The 15753-nt window shown below is 49.0% G+C and overlaps 1 protein-coding gene across 1 annotated transcript; it reads left to right on the top strand.

Moving 5' to 3' along the window:
- Positions 1 to 3607: 3607 nt before the first annotated feature.
- RRP9 (ribosomal RNA processing 9, U3 small nucleolar RNA binding protein) lies at positions 3608 to 15696 on the top strand. The gene is made up of 15 exons (XM_069736107.1): positions 3608 to 3754; positions 8508 to 8587; positions 8661 to 8767; positions 8852 to 8913; positions 10027 to 10068; positions 10955 to 11081; positions 13565 to 13689; positions 13797 to 13889; positions 13969 to 14069; positions 14168 to 14302; positions 14404 to 14466; positions 14560 to 14705; positions 15004 to 15083; positions 15343 to 15416; positions 15512 to 15696. The coding sequence occupies exons 1-15, from the start codon at positions 3695 to 3697 to the stop codon at positions 15600 to 15602; spliced, it is 1386 nt and encodes a 461-aa protein (XP_069592208.1). The 5' UTR covers positions 3608 to 3694; the 3' UTR covers positions 15603 to 15696.
- Positions 15697 to 15753: the final 57 nt, after the last annotated feature.

Here is a 15753-nt window from a genome sequence, read left to right as displayed (position 1 = left end):
GGGTTGCTCTCTCTTTTGTAGTGGCTTTCACTTCATTCTATAAACACTTCCTGGCTATCACTATGGACTATTGAAATATACATATTTACATAGATATATGTGTATGTTTCACATATTTTACATATATAGTCTTCTATTTTAATTGTGTGTATCCATCAAGTGTTTTTTATAAAACTTTAATATCTCCGCAGAGCAGGGGAGAATGATGAGAGTCTTCAGCACTCGCTGCTGGGGAACAGCGCTTACTGTAACGCTTCCTTCCCGGTGCTGATACGTGTCACACGGATGACATCAATGTGTGTTCTCTGTGTGCACGTGTGCGGGACGTGTTGCCGCCCGTACTGACAGCAATAAGCGGTAGGTAAGTATGTAGTGTTTATTTTTTTTACTTTTACGCTGGCCCTGCGCTTAGTTACCCGATGTTTACCCTGGTTACCAGTGAAGACATCGCTGGATCGGTGTCACACACGCCGATCCAGCGATGTCTGCAGGGAGTCCAGCGACGAAATAAAGTTCTGGACTTTCCTCAGCGACCAACGATCTCCCAGCAGGATTCTGATCGTTGGTCGCTGTCACACATAGCGATTTCCTTAACGATATCGTTGCTACGTCACAAAAAGCAACGATATCGTTAACGATATCGTTATGTGTGAAGGTACCTTTAGTTATTGCCAACACCTGTTAGGCGCCACAGGTAAGTTACAGGGGCTGTTAATTACACTAATTACAGAAGCATCACATGATTTTTCGAATGGTGCCAATACTTTTGTCCACCCCCTTTTTTATGTTTGGTGTGGAATTATATCCAACTTGGCTTTAGGACAATTCTTTTTGTGTTTTTTTCATTTAAGACAAGTTAAATGAAGATAATAATACCAAAGAATTTGTGATTGCAATCATTTTCAGGAAGAAACTGAGTATTATCTGACAGAATTGCAGGGGTGTCAATACTTTTGGCCATGACTGTATCTATGTGTGGGGCACACGTACACGCGGTCCGTGGAAACACGCTGACATGTGCACACACCCGTTCACTTGAGTGGGTCTACGTGTGTCCGTGTCTCCGGTACGTGTGAAAATTGTCACCACACGCACCGCAGACACTGACGTGTGAAAGAGGCTTTAAAAATCAACAAACTATCTGGGCTACCCAAAGCAATATTAAAGGGAACCTGTCACCCCGTTTTTTGAGATTGAGCTATAAATACTGTTAAATAGGGCCTGCGCTGTGTGTTCCTATAGTGTATGTAGTGTACCCCGATTCCCCACCTATGCTGAGAAATAACTTACCAAAGTCGCCGTTTTCGCCTGTCAATCAGGCTGGTCAGGTCGGGAGGTTGTGGTGACATCGCTGGTTCTTCCTCAGCTTTACGTTGGTGGCGTAGTGGTGAACAAGCAGCGCGCGATCTGCGCTGTAATCCCTTGCATCGGTGGGGGCGGCCATCTTCCTGGGGCCGCGCGTGCGCAGATCGAGTGCTCTGCTGCATGGGGCTTCAGGAAAATGGCCGCGGGATGCCGCGCGTGCGCATTAGAGATCGCGGCGGCCATTTTCCCAAAGCCGAGATGCAAACTCGCAGCATAGGTGGGGAATCAGGGTACACTACATACACTATAGGAACACACAGCGCAGGCCCTATTTAACAGTATTTATAGCTCAATCTCAAAAAACGGGGGTGACAGGTTCCCTTTAACATCTCATCAGTTATCAAGGATACGAGCACACTGGGTTTTATCACATATCAGCTTACCAGTCAATATTCCACAGGCTTACACAAACAAAAGTCTGTTTTCTTGACCAGCCAGAAAGAAAAGCTTAAATTCAAGAGCCAACATCCAGATAAGTCTATTCTTTTGATTTGCTAAAAATAGTTGTCTGGTTAATTAAAATACAATGGTGTCTCCACAGTCATAGTCATCATCCCCCTGCACCACAAATACCCCTGTGATCAGTGAATTCCATTACAAGGTCATTCTGGTGCACGCTCCTAGGTGGGGGTCACACTAGCATATGTCCATTTTTCCTATCCGCATGGTATTCTGTTGACATCGGTGGGTATGTGTGTACCATCTGTGTGCCACGTGTGTACCATCTGTGTGCCACGTTCTGGAATAGACTGCAGAGTAAGATTAGATAGCAATATATAGGGCAGCACGGCGGCTCAGTGGTTAGCACTATATACAGTGGCTCAGTGGTTAGCATTACAGCACTGCAGTTCTGGGCTCAAATCCCACCAAGGACAACATCTGCAAGGGGTTGTGGGCATGTGCACACGCTGTGGATTTTGCTGCGGATCTGCACCATGTAAACCTATGGAAAACAAAATCTGCAGTGCACATGCTGTGGAAAAAAATCACGCGGAAACGTAGCGTTGTTTATTCCGCAGCATGTCATTTCTTTGTGCAGATTCCGCAGTGGTTTGCACTTGCTCCATAATAGGAATCTGCAGGCGAAATCCGCACAAAAAGCGCAAAACAATGCGGGAAATCCACAGTAATTCAGCAGCAAATCTGCAGTGCGGATTTCCTGCGGATTTACCAAAATCAGTGCGGAGAGATCTGCAGAGTAATCCGCAGCGTGTGCACGTGGCCTGTATGTTCTCCCCGTGTTTGCATGGGTTTCCTCCGGGTTCTCCAGTTTCCTCCCACATTCCAAAGACATACTGATGGGGAAGTTAGATTGTGAGCCGCATCCCATGTTGTCTATTATCTACTTAATGGGCGACAGCGATGATAATGCGCTGCGGTATATGTTAGTAATATATAAAACTAAAAGATATATTAGTGCCTTTCCTGAGTAGCTTACTGGGCATGAATTAACCTCATAAATAAATGAAAAAAAAAAACATGTCGTGGGGTCCTCCCTATTTCATGAAACCAGCAAAGATAAAGCAAACAGCTGCGGGATTATATTCTCAGGCTGGGAAGGTCCATGGATATTGGCCCTTCAGAGCCTAAAAATACCGGCCCAGAGCCGCCCCAGGAGTGGCACATCACGAGAGGCTCCAATTCTGGTGCTTTACCCGATGTTCACGGATAATGCTTGTACCTCTGACAGTCTACGGGCCACTCACAAGCCCAATTTCTTTTTTCCTCGGACTTAGTGGTCTGTGTAAAATATTGGAGATATGTTCGATTTTAATCCAAGGACCAGATAAAAATACAAGTCCCAGAGTCAGTGAGAAAATCGGCCTGCACTCGGATGTCATCAGAAGGGAGACGGCGGAGACTCAGTGATAAGTTTCTTCATAGATCGGGTCATCGGCCACACTCTGCTCCATCATCATCCATCAGCAGGAGCCGTGACCCTGACGAGGCCACAGTGACGCCGTCAGCCGCCGTGTCCGCGTTCTCTGCCATTCTCCGGACACTATAATCCCACAATAATAGAACCCGGAATGTGACAGATACAATGTAGCAGCGCGGGTCACGTGACTCTGAGGGGGAAGCGGTTGCCTGGTTACCACAAAACACAACGTTCCACTGAGATCACTGATCAGGAAACATCGCTGTGAGAGTGACGTACATAGTAGGCGGGCTTTACTGCAAATCTGCCAACCAATCACAGCTTCTGAACAGGAACTGTGGCCTGGAGCCAATAGGAACTCCCGGGGCGGAGTTTGTCCAATGGCTGTAGAGTGGGTGTAACCGGAAGAAGAGCAGTGAGGGTCACACGTGGGTCCGGTGCAGTCGCAGCATGTCCGGTCTGTTTATCAAGCGGAGACCGGAGGGGCCCGGGAAGAAGCGGCGTGGAGAGGTCAGTACCGGGGAGGGGCGGCTTGTGGCTGTGACGGTCACCGCCAGGTATACGAAAAACTACGAATCCCAGCACATCGTGCGTGTGTTAATCCAGCGCTGCCCCAGGTCACTGATCGGCTGCAGCTCAGCGGGGTCCGAATACAGAGAGGCCTCCGGTATTGTGTCCTACAGCCGAGCACCGGGCAGCCCCCACTGCCAGCAGCTCAGGGGTTAACCCGGTACATCCTCCAGAGGGCGCCAGTGCGGCCTGAAGACCCCGAGCAGCCCCCGGGAGCCAGCGGCAAGTGCAGCCCCCCAGGACCCCTAAGGGTGGTCCCACAGTCCATCCACAGAGGCCACATGTTACAGCGGAGGGAATATCAAGAACTGCATTTCCACTGTGTGTACCGGCCCCACGGCTTCAATGTGGAGACGGACCTGTGGCGCGGCTCTACAGACCGCAGCATGTCTATATATGGAGAGGAGACAAATATCACCGTCCTGTGTATAGCATGCGGCGATTCCACACGGTGCAATGAAGACAGAGGAGTCGCCGCGCGTCCAAAACCTGGGAGCGGACATGTGCAGCGTCCAGAGCGCGGCCGATTCCTGACCATGGAAAAATACCCTAACATATCCCCCCCCCAGGAGTCAGCGGCAGGTGTAGCCCACCACGACTCTGCTAAAGTGATCATAGTGTCACCCGCTGTATACGAACATTATACTCCAGAGCTGCACTTACTATTCTCCTGGCGCAGTCACTGTGTACATACATTAGTTACTGATCCTGAGTTACATCCTGTATTATACTCCAGAGCTGCACTCACTATTCTGCTGGTGTAGTCACTGTGTACATACATTACATTACTGATCCTGAGTTACATCCTGTATTATACTCCAGAGCTGCACTTACTATTCTCCTGGCGCAGTCACTGTGTACATACATTACGTTACTGATCCTGAGTTACATCCTGTATTATACTCCAGAGCTGCACTTACTATTCTCCTGGCGCAGTCACTGTGTACATACATTACGTTACTGATCCTGAGTTACATCCTGTATTATACTCCAGAGCTGCACTCACTATTCTGCTGGTGCAGTCACTGTGTACATACATTACATTACTCATCCTGAGTTACATCCTGTATTATACTCCAGAGCTGCACTCACTATTCTGCTGGTGCAGTCACTGTGTACATACATTACATTACTGATCCTGAGTTACATCCTGTATTATACCCCAGAGCTGCACTCGCTATTCTGCTGGTGCAGTCACTGTGTACATACATTACATTACTCATCCTGAGTTACATCCTGTATTATACCCCAGAGCTGCGCTCACTATTCTGCTGGTGCAGTCACTGTGTACATGCATTACATTACTGATCCTGAGTTACATCCTGTATTATACCCCAGAGCTGCACTCACTATTCTGCTGGTGCAGTCACTGTGTACATACATTACTGATCCTGAGTTACATCCTGTATTATACTCCAGAGCTGCACTCACTATTCTGCTGGTGCAGTCACTGTGTACATACATTACATTACTGATCCTGAGTTACATCCTGTATTATACCCCAGAGCTGCACTCGCTATTCTGCTGGTGCAGTCACTGTGTACATACATTACATTACTGATCCTGAGTTACATCCTGTATTATACCCCAGAGCTGCACTCACTATTCTGCTGGTGCAGTCACTGTGTACATACATTACATTACTGATCCTGAGTTACATCCTGTATTATACCCCAGAGCTGCACTCACTATTCTGCTGGTGCAGTCACTGTGTACATACATTACATTACTGACCCTGAGTTACATCCTGTATTATACCCCAGAGCTGCACTCACTATTCTGCTGGTGCAGTCACTGTGTACATACATTACTGATCCTGAGTTACATCCTGTATTATACCCCAGAGCTGCACTCACTATTCTGCTGGTGCAGTCACTGTGTACATACATTACATTACTGATCCTGAGTTACATCCTGTATTATACCCCAGAGCTGCACTCACTATTCTGCTGGTGCAGTCACTGTGTACATACATTACATTACTGATCCTGAGTTACATCCTGTATTATACCCCAGAGCTGCACTCACTATTCTGCTGGTGCAGTCACTGTGTACATACATTACATTACTGACCCTGAGTTACATCCTGTATTATACCCCAGAGCTGCACTCACTATTCTGCTGGTGCAGTCACTGTGTACATACATTACATTACTGATCCTGAGTTACAGCCTGTGTTATACCCCAGAGCTGCACTCACTATTCTGCTGGTGCAGTCACTGTGTACATACATTACATTACTGATCCTGAGTTATACTCCAGAGCTGCACTCACTATTCTGCTGGTGCAGTCACTTTATACATACATTACTGATCCTGAGTTACATCCTGTATTATACCCCAGAGCTGCACTCACTATTCTGCTGGTGCAGTCAGTGTACATACATTACTGATCCTGAGTTACATCCTGTATAATACTCCAGAGCTGCACTCACTATTCTGCTGGTGCAGTCACTGTGTACATACATTACTGATCCTGAGTTACATCCTGTATTATACTCCAGAGCTGCACTCACTATTCTGCTGGTGCAGTCACTGTGGACATACATTACTGATCCTGAGTTACATCCTGTATTATACTCCAGAGCTGCACTCACTATTCTGCTGGTGCAGTCACTTTATACATACATTACTGATCCTGAGTTACATCCTGTATTATACCCCAGAGCTGCACTCACTATTCTGCTGGTGCAGTCACTGTGTACATACATTACTGATCCTGAGTTACATCCTGTATTATACCCCAGAGCTGCACTCACTATTCTGCTGGTGCAGTCACTGTGTACATACATTACATTACTGATCCTGAGTTACATCCTGTATTATACTCCAGAGCTGCACTCACTATTCTGCTGGTGCAGTCACTGTGTACATACATTACTTATCCTGAGTTACATCCTGTATTATACCCCAGAGCTGCACTCACTATTCTGCTGGTGCAGTCACTGTGTACATACATTACATTACTGATCCTGAGTTACCTCCTGTATTATACCCCAGAGCTGCACTCACTATTCTGCTGGTGCAGTCACTGTGTACATACATTACGGATCCTGAGTTACATCCTGTATTATACCCCAGAGCTGCGCTCACTATTCTGCTGGTGCAGTCACTGTGTACATGCATTACATTACTGATCCTGAGTTACATCCTGTATTATACCCCAGAGCTGCACTCACTATTCTGCTGGCGCAGTCACTGTGTACATACATTACTGATCCTGAGTTACATCCTGCATTATACCCCAGAGCTGCACTCACTATTCTGCTGGTGCAGTCACTGTGTACATACATTACTGATCCTGAGTTACATCCTGTATTATACCCCAGAGCTGCACTCACTATTCTGCTGGTGCAGTCACTGTGTACATACATTACATTACTGATCCTGAGTTACATCCTGTATTATACCCCAGAGCTGCACTCACTATTCTGCTGGTGCAGTCACTGTGGACATACATTACTGATCCTGAGTTACATCCTGTATTATACTCCAGAGCTGCACTCACTATTCTGCTGGTGCAGTCACTGTGGACATACATTACTGATCCTGAGTTACATCCTGTATTATACTCCAGAGCTGCACTCACTATTCTGCTGGTGCAGTCACTTTATACATACATTACTGATCCTGAGTTACATCCTGTATTATACCCCAGAGCTGCACTCACTATTCTGCTGGTGCAGTCACTGTGTACATACATTACATTACTGATCCTGAGTTACATCCTGTATTATACTCCAGAGCTGCACTCACTATTCTGGTGCAGTCACTGTGTACATACATTACATTACTGATCCTGAGTTACATCCTGTATTATACCCCAGAGCTGCACTCACTATTCTGGTGCAGTCACTGTGTACATACATTACATTACTGATCCTGAGTTACATCCTGTATTATACCCCAGAGCTGCACTCACTATTCTGCTGGTGCTGTCACTGTGTACATACATTACTGATCCTGAGTTACATCCTGTATAATACTCCAGAGCTGCACTCACTATTCTGCTGGTGCAGTCACTGTGTACATACATTACTGATCCTGAGTTACATCCTGTATTATACCCCAGAGCTGCACTCACTATTCTGCTGGTGCAGTCACTGTGTACATACATTACATTACTGATCCTGAGTTACCTCCTGTATTATACCCCAGAGCTGCACTCACTATTCTGCTGGTGCAGTCACTGTGTACATTACATTACTGATCCTGAGTTACCTCCTGTATTATACCCCAGAGCTGCACTCACTATTCTGCTGGTGCAGTCACTGTGTACATACATTACATTACTGATCCTGAGTTACATCCTGTATTATACTCCAGAGCTGCACTCACTATTCTGCTGGTGCAGTCACTGTGTACATACATTACATTACTGATCCTGAGTTACCTCCTGTATTATACCCCAGAGCTGCACTCACTATTCTGCTGGTGCAGTCACTGTGTACATTACATTACTGATCCTGAGTTACCTCCTGCATTATACCCCGGAGCTGCACTCACTGTTCTGCTGGTTGTTAGTGGAGGCAGTCGGTACGCCTGTGACTGTCCCCCTGTAGCTGCTCCACGGCACGTGTCGCCTCCTTGTATTTTCGGGGCCGGTGTCCACGCTCGGTCTGTTGCCTCCGGCGTCGTTGATCTTTTCTTCCTCTGATTTATTTTCTTCGGTTTCTGGCCGATGACGATTTCAGGTGAAAGATGCAGAAGGAAAGAAGAAGAAGCTGAAGGTGAATCTGAGGGAGGAGATCGAGAGCGACTCTGACTCTGACCTGTGAGTTCCGTCTCCCTTCCTGTTACGTTTCTCCGCCTCGTTCCCCTCTTGATTGTCCGTTTCTTGTACACAGCGCCCCGACTCACAGGAAGGAAGACCATGAGGAGGAGCTGGAGGAGACTCCTCAGGAGAAGAAGCTGCGGCTCGCCAAGGAATATCTGCAGCAGTTACAGGAGCAGGGTGAGGAGGACGGCGCCGCTGCTCGGCCACTTTCCTGAGGTTCTGGTTCTAAGTGATGTGATTTGGATTTCTTGTTTCCTGCAGAGGAGGAGAGATTGGAAGATGCGAGCGAGGACGTCATCGGCCACAGACTGCAGGAGAACGTGGTGAGTGCGGTCAGGGGTCCTGGTCCCTAGTTACTGCCGGGGTCAGGGGTCCTGGTCCCTAGTTACTGCCGGGGTCAGGGGTCCTGGTCCCTAGTTACTGCCGGGGTCAGGGGTCCTGGTCCCTAGTTACTGCCGGGGTCAGGGGTCCTGGTCCCTAGTTACTGCCGGGGTCAGGGGTCCTGGTCCCTAGTTACTGCCGGGGTCAGGGGTCCTGGTCCCTAGTTACTGCCGGGGTCAGGGGTCCTGGTCCCTAGTTACTGCCGGGGTCAGTGGTCCTGGTCCCTAGTTACTGCCGGGGTCAGGGGTCCTGGTCCCTAGTTACTGCCGGAGTCAGGGGTCCTGGTCCCTAGTTACTGCCGGGGTCAGGGGTCCTGGTCCCTAGTTACTGCCGGGGTCAGGGGTCATCTCTGGTCCCTAGTTACTGCCGGGGTCAGGGGTCATCTCTGGTCCCTAGTTACTGCCGGGGTCAGGGGTCATCTCTGGTCCCTAGTTACTGCCGGGGTCAGGGGTCATCTCTGGTCCCTAGTTACTGCCGGGGTCAGGGGTCATCTCTGGTCCCTAGTTACTGCCGGGGTCAGGGGTCATCTCTGGTCCCTAGTTACTGCCGGGGTCAGGGGTCATCTCTGGTCCCTAGTTACTGCCGGGGTCAGGGGTCATCTCTGGTCCCTAGTTACTGCCGGGGTCAGGGGTCATCTCTGGTCCCTAGTTACTGCCGGGGTCAGGGGTCATCTCTGGTCCCTAGTTACTGCCGGGGTCAGGGGTCATCTCTGGTCCCTAGTTACTGCCGGGGTCAGGGGTCATCTCTGGGCCCTAGTTACTGCCGGGGTCAGGGGTCATCTCTGGGCCCTAGTTACTGCCGGGGTCAGGGGTCATCTCTGGGCCCTAGTTACTGCCTGGGTCAGGGGTCATCTCTGGTCCCTAGTTACTGCCGGGGTCAGGGGTCATCTCTGAGCCCTAGTTACTGCCGGGGTCAGGGGTCATCTCTGGTCCCTAGTTACTGCCGGGGGTCATGGTCACGGTCCCTAGTTACTGCCGGGGTCCTGGTCGCTAGTTACTGCCGGGGTCAGGGGTCATCTCTGGGCTGTTGTTAATCCTAATGTTTCTCGTCTGCAGCTTGAACAGCGCGGGAAGCTCCAGCGTCCTTTGGCCAAAGAGGTGAATGTTCTCATTACTGCGGCTTTATATGATTGTCAGCTCTTGTGCTCAGGATGGGCTCACAGGGAACATAACTCTGCAGTCATGACTGCACTTTATTGTTCCCTGTTATCAGCCATTTTTATATTCCACCCTCTCCTTATGTGATTGTTGTTTGGGGCTGGACGACTTTGTCTTGTATTTGCTGTTCAGCCTTTTGTTACGACCTAATAATATGAGAGACAAAAATCCCAAAGCGGCATCGGCCTCCTGAGCGAGGCGGCATCGGCCTCCTGAGCGAGGCGGCATCGGCCTCCTGAGCGAGGCGGCGGGCGCCTCCTGAGCGAGGCGGCGGGCGCCTCCTGAGCGGGGGCGGCGGCGGGCGCCTCCTGAGCGCGGGCGGCCAGAGATCCAACACACTTTATTCAGACTGTTCAGTTTTAGATTCTGAAGCCCAATGTGGACCCCAGGGCGACCTGCTCGGCCACGGACGCAGGCAGCTGACAGCTCGGGGCCACCATAGCGCCTGGAGTTGTTGGTGACCACTTGCATTTTTTTCTTCTCCAGAATTTTTTATCACAAAGGTCTAAATTGGTGATTGCTGTTTCCACATTGACCTCGTATCTGCAGTGATACATTGCGCTCGCTCTGGTGTTGCCATGGCAGCAACAACATAGTAACTGCTAAGTACCTAAGACATTTAATAAAACTGGAGGTCCGTGCATAAATCTCTTCTATTGCCACTGATATGAGAACCCCGCAGCGAGCACAATATCATCTGCGCCGTGCGGCTCCTCACCAGATCGGCGGCTCATAGAATCTGATGAGGAAGATGTGGACGATCCCAGTGTGACCAGAACTTCACACTCGGATCGTCCCTCATTGTATTTAACGCTTTCCTCTCCAGTTACTTCCTCCAGAACCTGCAGAGATTCGTCTCTTATGGGGCCACCAAGGACCGGTCACCTGTTTGGTCATCACACCGGACGATAAACATGTCTTCTCCGGATCCAAGGACTGCGCCATTATCAAATGTAAGATTTGGGTTTATGATGAAATAGAAGAACACACATCTGCAGGTTTTTGAAATCAGAATAAACCTTTCCCGTTATAAATCACTTAGGATTACCATAAGTATTAATATTTGCCAAATGCCAGAATCATGAGAGAGAATGTTTTAAGGCATTTTTATTACTTACTGCAAAGTCAGAAGTTTCCATTCATTTCATTAGTATTTGGTCGCATTGCCCTAATAATGCTAGGTTCACATTGCGTTAGTGCAGTCCGTTCAACGCATACGTTAAACGGACTGCGCTGACGCAAGTGCCGACTTTGCACAGCGCTAGCGCAGATGGAGCATCTTCTAGCTCCATCTGCGCTAGCGGTGACGGACCCGGAAACGCTGCAGCCCGTGTCTAGGGTCCGTCACTCAATGTCGGACACATCGTTAGCGCGTGCGCTAGCGATGCGTCCGACATTGCATTCAATGGCGCTGTTAACGGACTACATTACACCGCGTTATGCCGCGGTGTAACGTAGTCCGTTAAACGGAGACACTGAACGCAATGTGAACCTAGCCTTGTACTGAGTGACTTGGGTTAGACGTTTAGGATCTCCTTCCACAAGCTTTTCACGATAGTTGGTTGGAATTTGGGCCCATTCCTCCTGACAGAACTGGTGTAACTGATCCCGGTCTGCATCGGCCTTTTCAGCTTTTCCCATAAAGTGTCAATGGGATTGAGATCAGGACTTTGTGATGGCCGCTCCAAAACATTGATTTTGTTATCCTGAAGCCATTTTGTTCCCATTTTGGCAGCATGCTTCGGGTCATTGTCCATTTGGTAGACCCGTTTTTGCCCAAGCTTTAACTTCCTGGCTGATGTCTTGAGTTGTTGCTTCAGTATTGCTACAATCTTCTTTTCTCATGATGCTGCCTCCCCTGTGTTTCACAGTGGGGATGGTGTTCTTAGGCTTCCAAACTTCTCCCTTTTTCCTCCAAACGTAACGATGGTCATTATGCCCAATACGTTCAATTTTATTTTCATCATAACACAGGACATGTCTTCAAAAATTAAGGTCTTTGTTCCTGTGTACGTTTGCAAACATTAATGTGGATTTTTAGATTTCTTTTGGAGTAAGGGTACCGTCACACAGTGGCATTTTGATCGCTACGACGGCACGATTTGTGACGTTCCAGCGATCTCGCTGTGTCTGACACGCTCCTGCGATCAGGGACCCCGCTGAGAATCGTACGTAATAGCAGATCGTTTGAAACTTTCTTTCGTCGTCTAGTGTCCCGCTGTGGCGGCATGATCGCATGGTGTAACAAAGGTGTGCACGATATTGTATACGATGTGTGCATAGTAACCAACGGCTTCTACATCGCACATACATCATGAAATTATCGCTCCAGCGTCGTACATTGCAAAGTGTGACAGCAGTCTACGACGCTGGAGCGATATTGTTACGATGCTGGAGCGTCACGGATCGTACCGTCGTAGTGATCAAAATGCCACTGTGTGACGGTACCCTAATGGCTTCTTCCTGGCAGAGTGGCCTTTCAGCCCATGGTGATACAGTACTCGTTTCACTGTGGATAGTGACACAATCTTATCAGCTTCCACCATCATCTTCACAAGGTCTTTTGCTTTTGTCCTTGTGTTGATGTGCACAGGTCAGACCAAAGCACGTTCATCTCTGGGACACAGAACCCATCTCCTTCCTGAGTGGTATGATGGCTGGACATTCCCATCTTGTTTATACTTGCATATAATTGTTTGTACATATGAATGAGGCACCTTCAGGCATATTGGTAATTTGAAATTGTATCCAACGATGAGCCAGATTTGTGCAAGTCTACAGTTCTCCTGGTATCTTGGCTGATTTCTTGAGACTTTCCCATGATACTGCACAAAGAAGCAGTGTGTTTCAGGTGTGCATTAAATACATCCTCAGGTGTGTCTCTAACTCAGATGTTGCCAGAAACCTATTGGAAGCTTCCAAACACCTGACCTCTTCATATGGGCAGTCCAGAATGGTGTAAAGGCATAGTAGTCTTAATGTATGGAAACTTCTGACTTTGCAGTAAGTACCGGTAATAAAAAATGTCTTAACATTCTCTCTCTCTCTCTCTCTCTCTCTCTCTCTCTCTCTCTCTCTCTCTCTCTCTCTCTCTCTCTCTCTCTCTCTCTCTCTCTCTCTCTCTCTCTCTCTCTCTCTCTCTCTCTCTCTCATTCTGGTATTTGGCAAATATTAATAATGATGGTAATCCTAATTGTCTTAAAACGGGAAAGGTTTCTTCTGATTTCATGTCAGATATTGAGAGAAACCTGCAGATGTGACTTTAGATATAGGGGATGGAAACTTCTGGTTTCACCTGTATCCTACACGGTCCTATAGGGTACAGTGTTTTGCGCTGTTATTTGTCTGGGCAGTGACTGTTCGGGGCCCCTCATACTGGCCGGTTCCTGCTGTTAAGGTGAGCTGTGACATGACTGATACATTCTGCTTTTTGCAGGGTCCATATCGGACGGAAAGAAGGTGCATAAGATCCCGGGGGGACGGAAGGGCTGCGAGGACCAGCACATAGGGCACACCGCCCACATTCTGTGCATGGCACTGTCCTCTGACGGGAAATACCTGGTGAGCTGCTGGGAGTAGTAGTACATAAGCCGGGCTGCTGGGGGTAGTAGTACATGGGGGGGGGGGGGGCATTACCGGATATGACCCCCATGTTCTTTTCCATCCAGGCGTCGGGAGATGCGAATAAACTGATCTATATCTGGAATGCAGAGACGTGCGAGCGCCTCCACAAGTTCCAGGGCCACCGGGGCCCCGTGTCCGTAAGTCGTCCTCTCCCTCCCTCAGTCAGGAGGTTCCTCTGGGCCTCAGCTCACCTCTTAACCCTTTGTATCCTGATAGGGCCTCTCCTTCCAGAAGGGAACTTACCAGCTGTTCAGCGCTTCCCACGATCGTTCCGTCAAGGTGTGGAACGTGGCGGAGAACGCCTACATAGAGACGCTGTGAGTCCACGCTGTAATACCGCGCTGTAATACCGCGATAATGGCTGCGGAGTCTCCCCTGCCTGACTATCACTGCTCGGCCTTTTCTTGTTCTCCAGGTTTGGCCACCAGGACTGTATCACCGGCCTGGACAGTCTGAGCCGAGAACGGTGCGTCACGTCGGGGGGCCGGGACGGGACGGTGCGGGTGTGGAAGATCACAGAGGAAACGCAGCTGGTGTTCAGCGGACATGAGTGAGTAGAGCAGCGGGCATGCTGGGAGTTGTAGTTTTTGCACAGCTCATGTATACAAGGGGTTTACATCGAGTCATGTGATTATTTCCGTTTCTTTCCAGTGGCTCCATAGATTGCATACGGCTTATAAATGAGGAGCACATGGTGTCCGGAGCGGATGACGGGTGAGTGGGGAGAACAGCCGGTGACCCGGGCCCCAATGCTCGTGTGCCATGACCGGTCCTCATCGGCCTCACCACTTCTCGCTCTTCTCGCAGGTCTCTGGCTCTGTGGAATGTGTCTAAAAAGAAGCCCCTGGCGCGGAGACGCTGCGCACATGGCAGCCACGGAGAAGCCGGCCTAGAGCAGCCGCACTGGGTGTCAGCCGTGGCCGCGGCCTTGAATAGTGACGTGGTTGCATCTGGTAGGGAACATGCACATTTTATTTTTGGTCCTATAGATGTGTTCGTCATTTATTACCTTTTCTTGAGTTTTGACTCCTCCAGTTCTCAGGATACAGGTAAATACATTGTGGTGACCTAAGAAAACGCTCAGTGGGCTGCAGTTCACTTCACAACCACTGGGAGGCCCCCTATAGACCGTCTATGTGTATAAAGCCCGTGATCTTGCACCATTTCTCTACACTGAGCCAGGAGGAAAGCGATGGGCGACACATCTTATGTATCATGTGCAACCTTTGTGATCTAGACTGTGCTTTCTAGGGTCCCATGATGGCAATCTGCGGATCTGGCAATGTGCCGAGAACTTCAAGGGTCTTCAGCCGCTCTGCGTCATCCCCCTGGTGAGTGACACTGTTGGTATGAAGGCTGCCATCCTGGACCGCCCCTTTAAGGTTGGCACTTCTATACGGGGTTCAGCTGTGGCTGTATAAGGTTCGGTTCACAATTGCACGTCCGGGCCACATCCGCCAGCGAATCTCGGGGCTGCTGATTGGGAGGAGGAGCCCGGGGACCCTCATAGCCTGGGGACCCTCTTAGCCCGGGGGGCCCTCGTAGCCCCGGGACCCTCGTAGCCCGACTTCACACTCTTCATCTCCGCAGGTCGGGTTTGTGAACAGTTTGCAGTTTTCCAGCTCTGCCGATTTCCTTGTCGCCGGCGTTGGCCAAGAACACAGGTGCTGTACAGAAAGTCTCTCCTAGTTGATGGTCGATGTGACTTCTCGCTTCCACATTCAATGTTACCTTTTTTTTTTTTTCCTTCCTCTTTTAGACTTGGGCGCTGGTGGAGATTAAAGCCGGCCAAGAACGGGCTGTACATTGTACCATTCAGGAGGAAGCCGCCACTTGCCGAAGGCTCCTGAATCGTCCGGTTTTGTTTTGTTTTTGTTTGTTTTTTTTTGTGTCCTGATTTTTGTTAAATATTCAGATTTATTGTATAAAGTGGCCGATCCTGAAGAGTTTGTGACTTTCTTTATTTTTTCCCATTTTTTTTTGTCAAAATTGAAAACTATT

Source organism: Ranitomeya imitator, chromosome 8 (assembly GCF_032444005.1).
Source record: "Ranitomeya imitator isolate aRanImi1 chromosome 8, aRanImi1.pri, whole genome shotgun sequence".
Lineage (NCBI taxonomy): Eukaryota > Metazoa > Chordata > Amphibia > Anura > Dendrobatidae > Ranitomeya > Ranitomeya imitator.
The sequence above is the reverse complement of the archived record's forward strand: the minus strand, read 5'-3'. Positions and strand labels throughout refer to the sequence as shown.

Excerpts from the sequence above, each read along its gene's own strand:
- RRP9 (XM_069736107.1), top strand. The coding sequence starts at position 3,695 with ATGTCCGGTCTGTTTATCAAGCGGAGACCGGAGGGGCCCGGGAAGAAG. Across the intron at positions 3,755-8,507 it reads GGAAGAAGCGGCGTGGAGAG|GTGAAAGATGCAGAAGGAAA; the intron begins GTCAGTACCGGG and ends TGACGATTTCAG. Across the intron at positions 8,914-10,026 it reads ACAGACTGCAGGAGAACGTG|CTTGAACAGCGCGGGAAGCT; the intron begins GTGAGTGCGGTC and ends TCTCGTCTGCAG.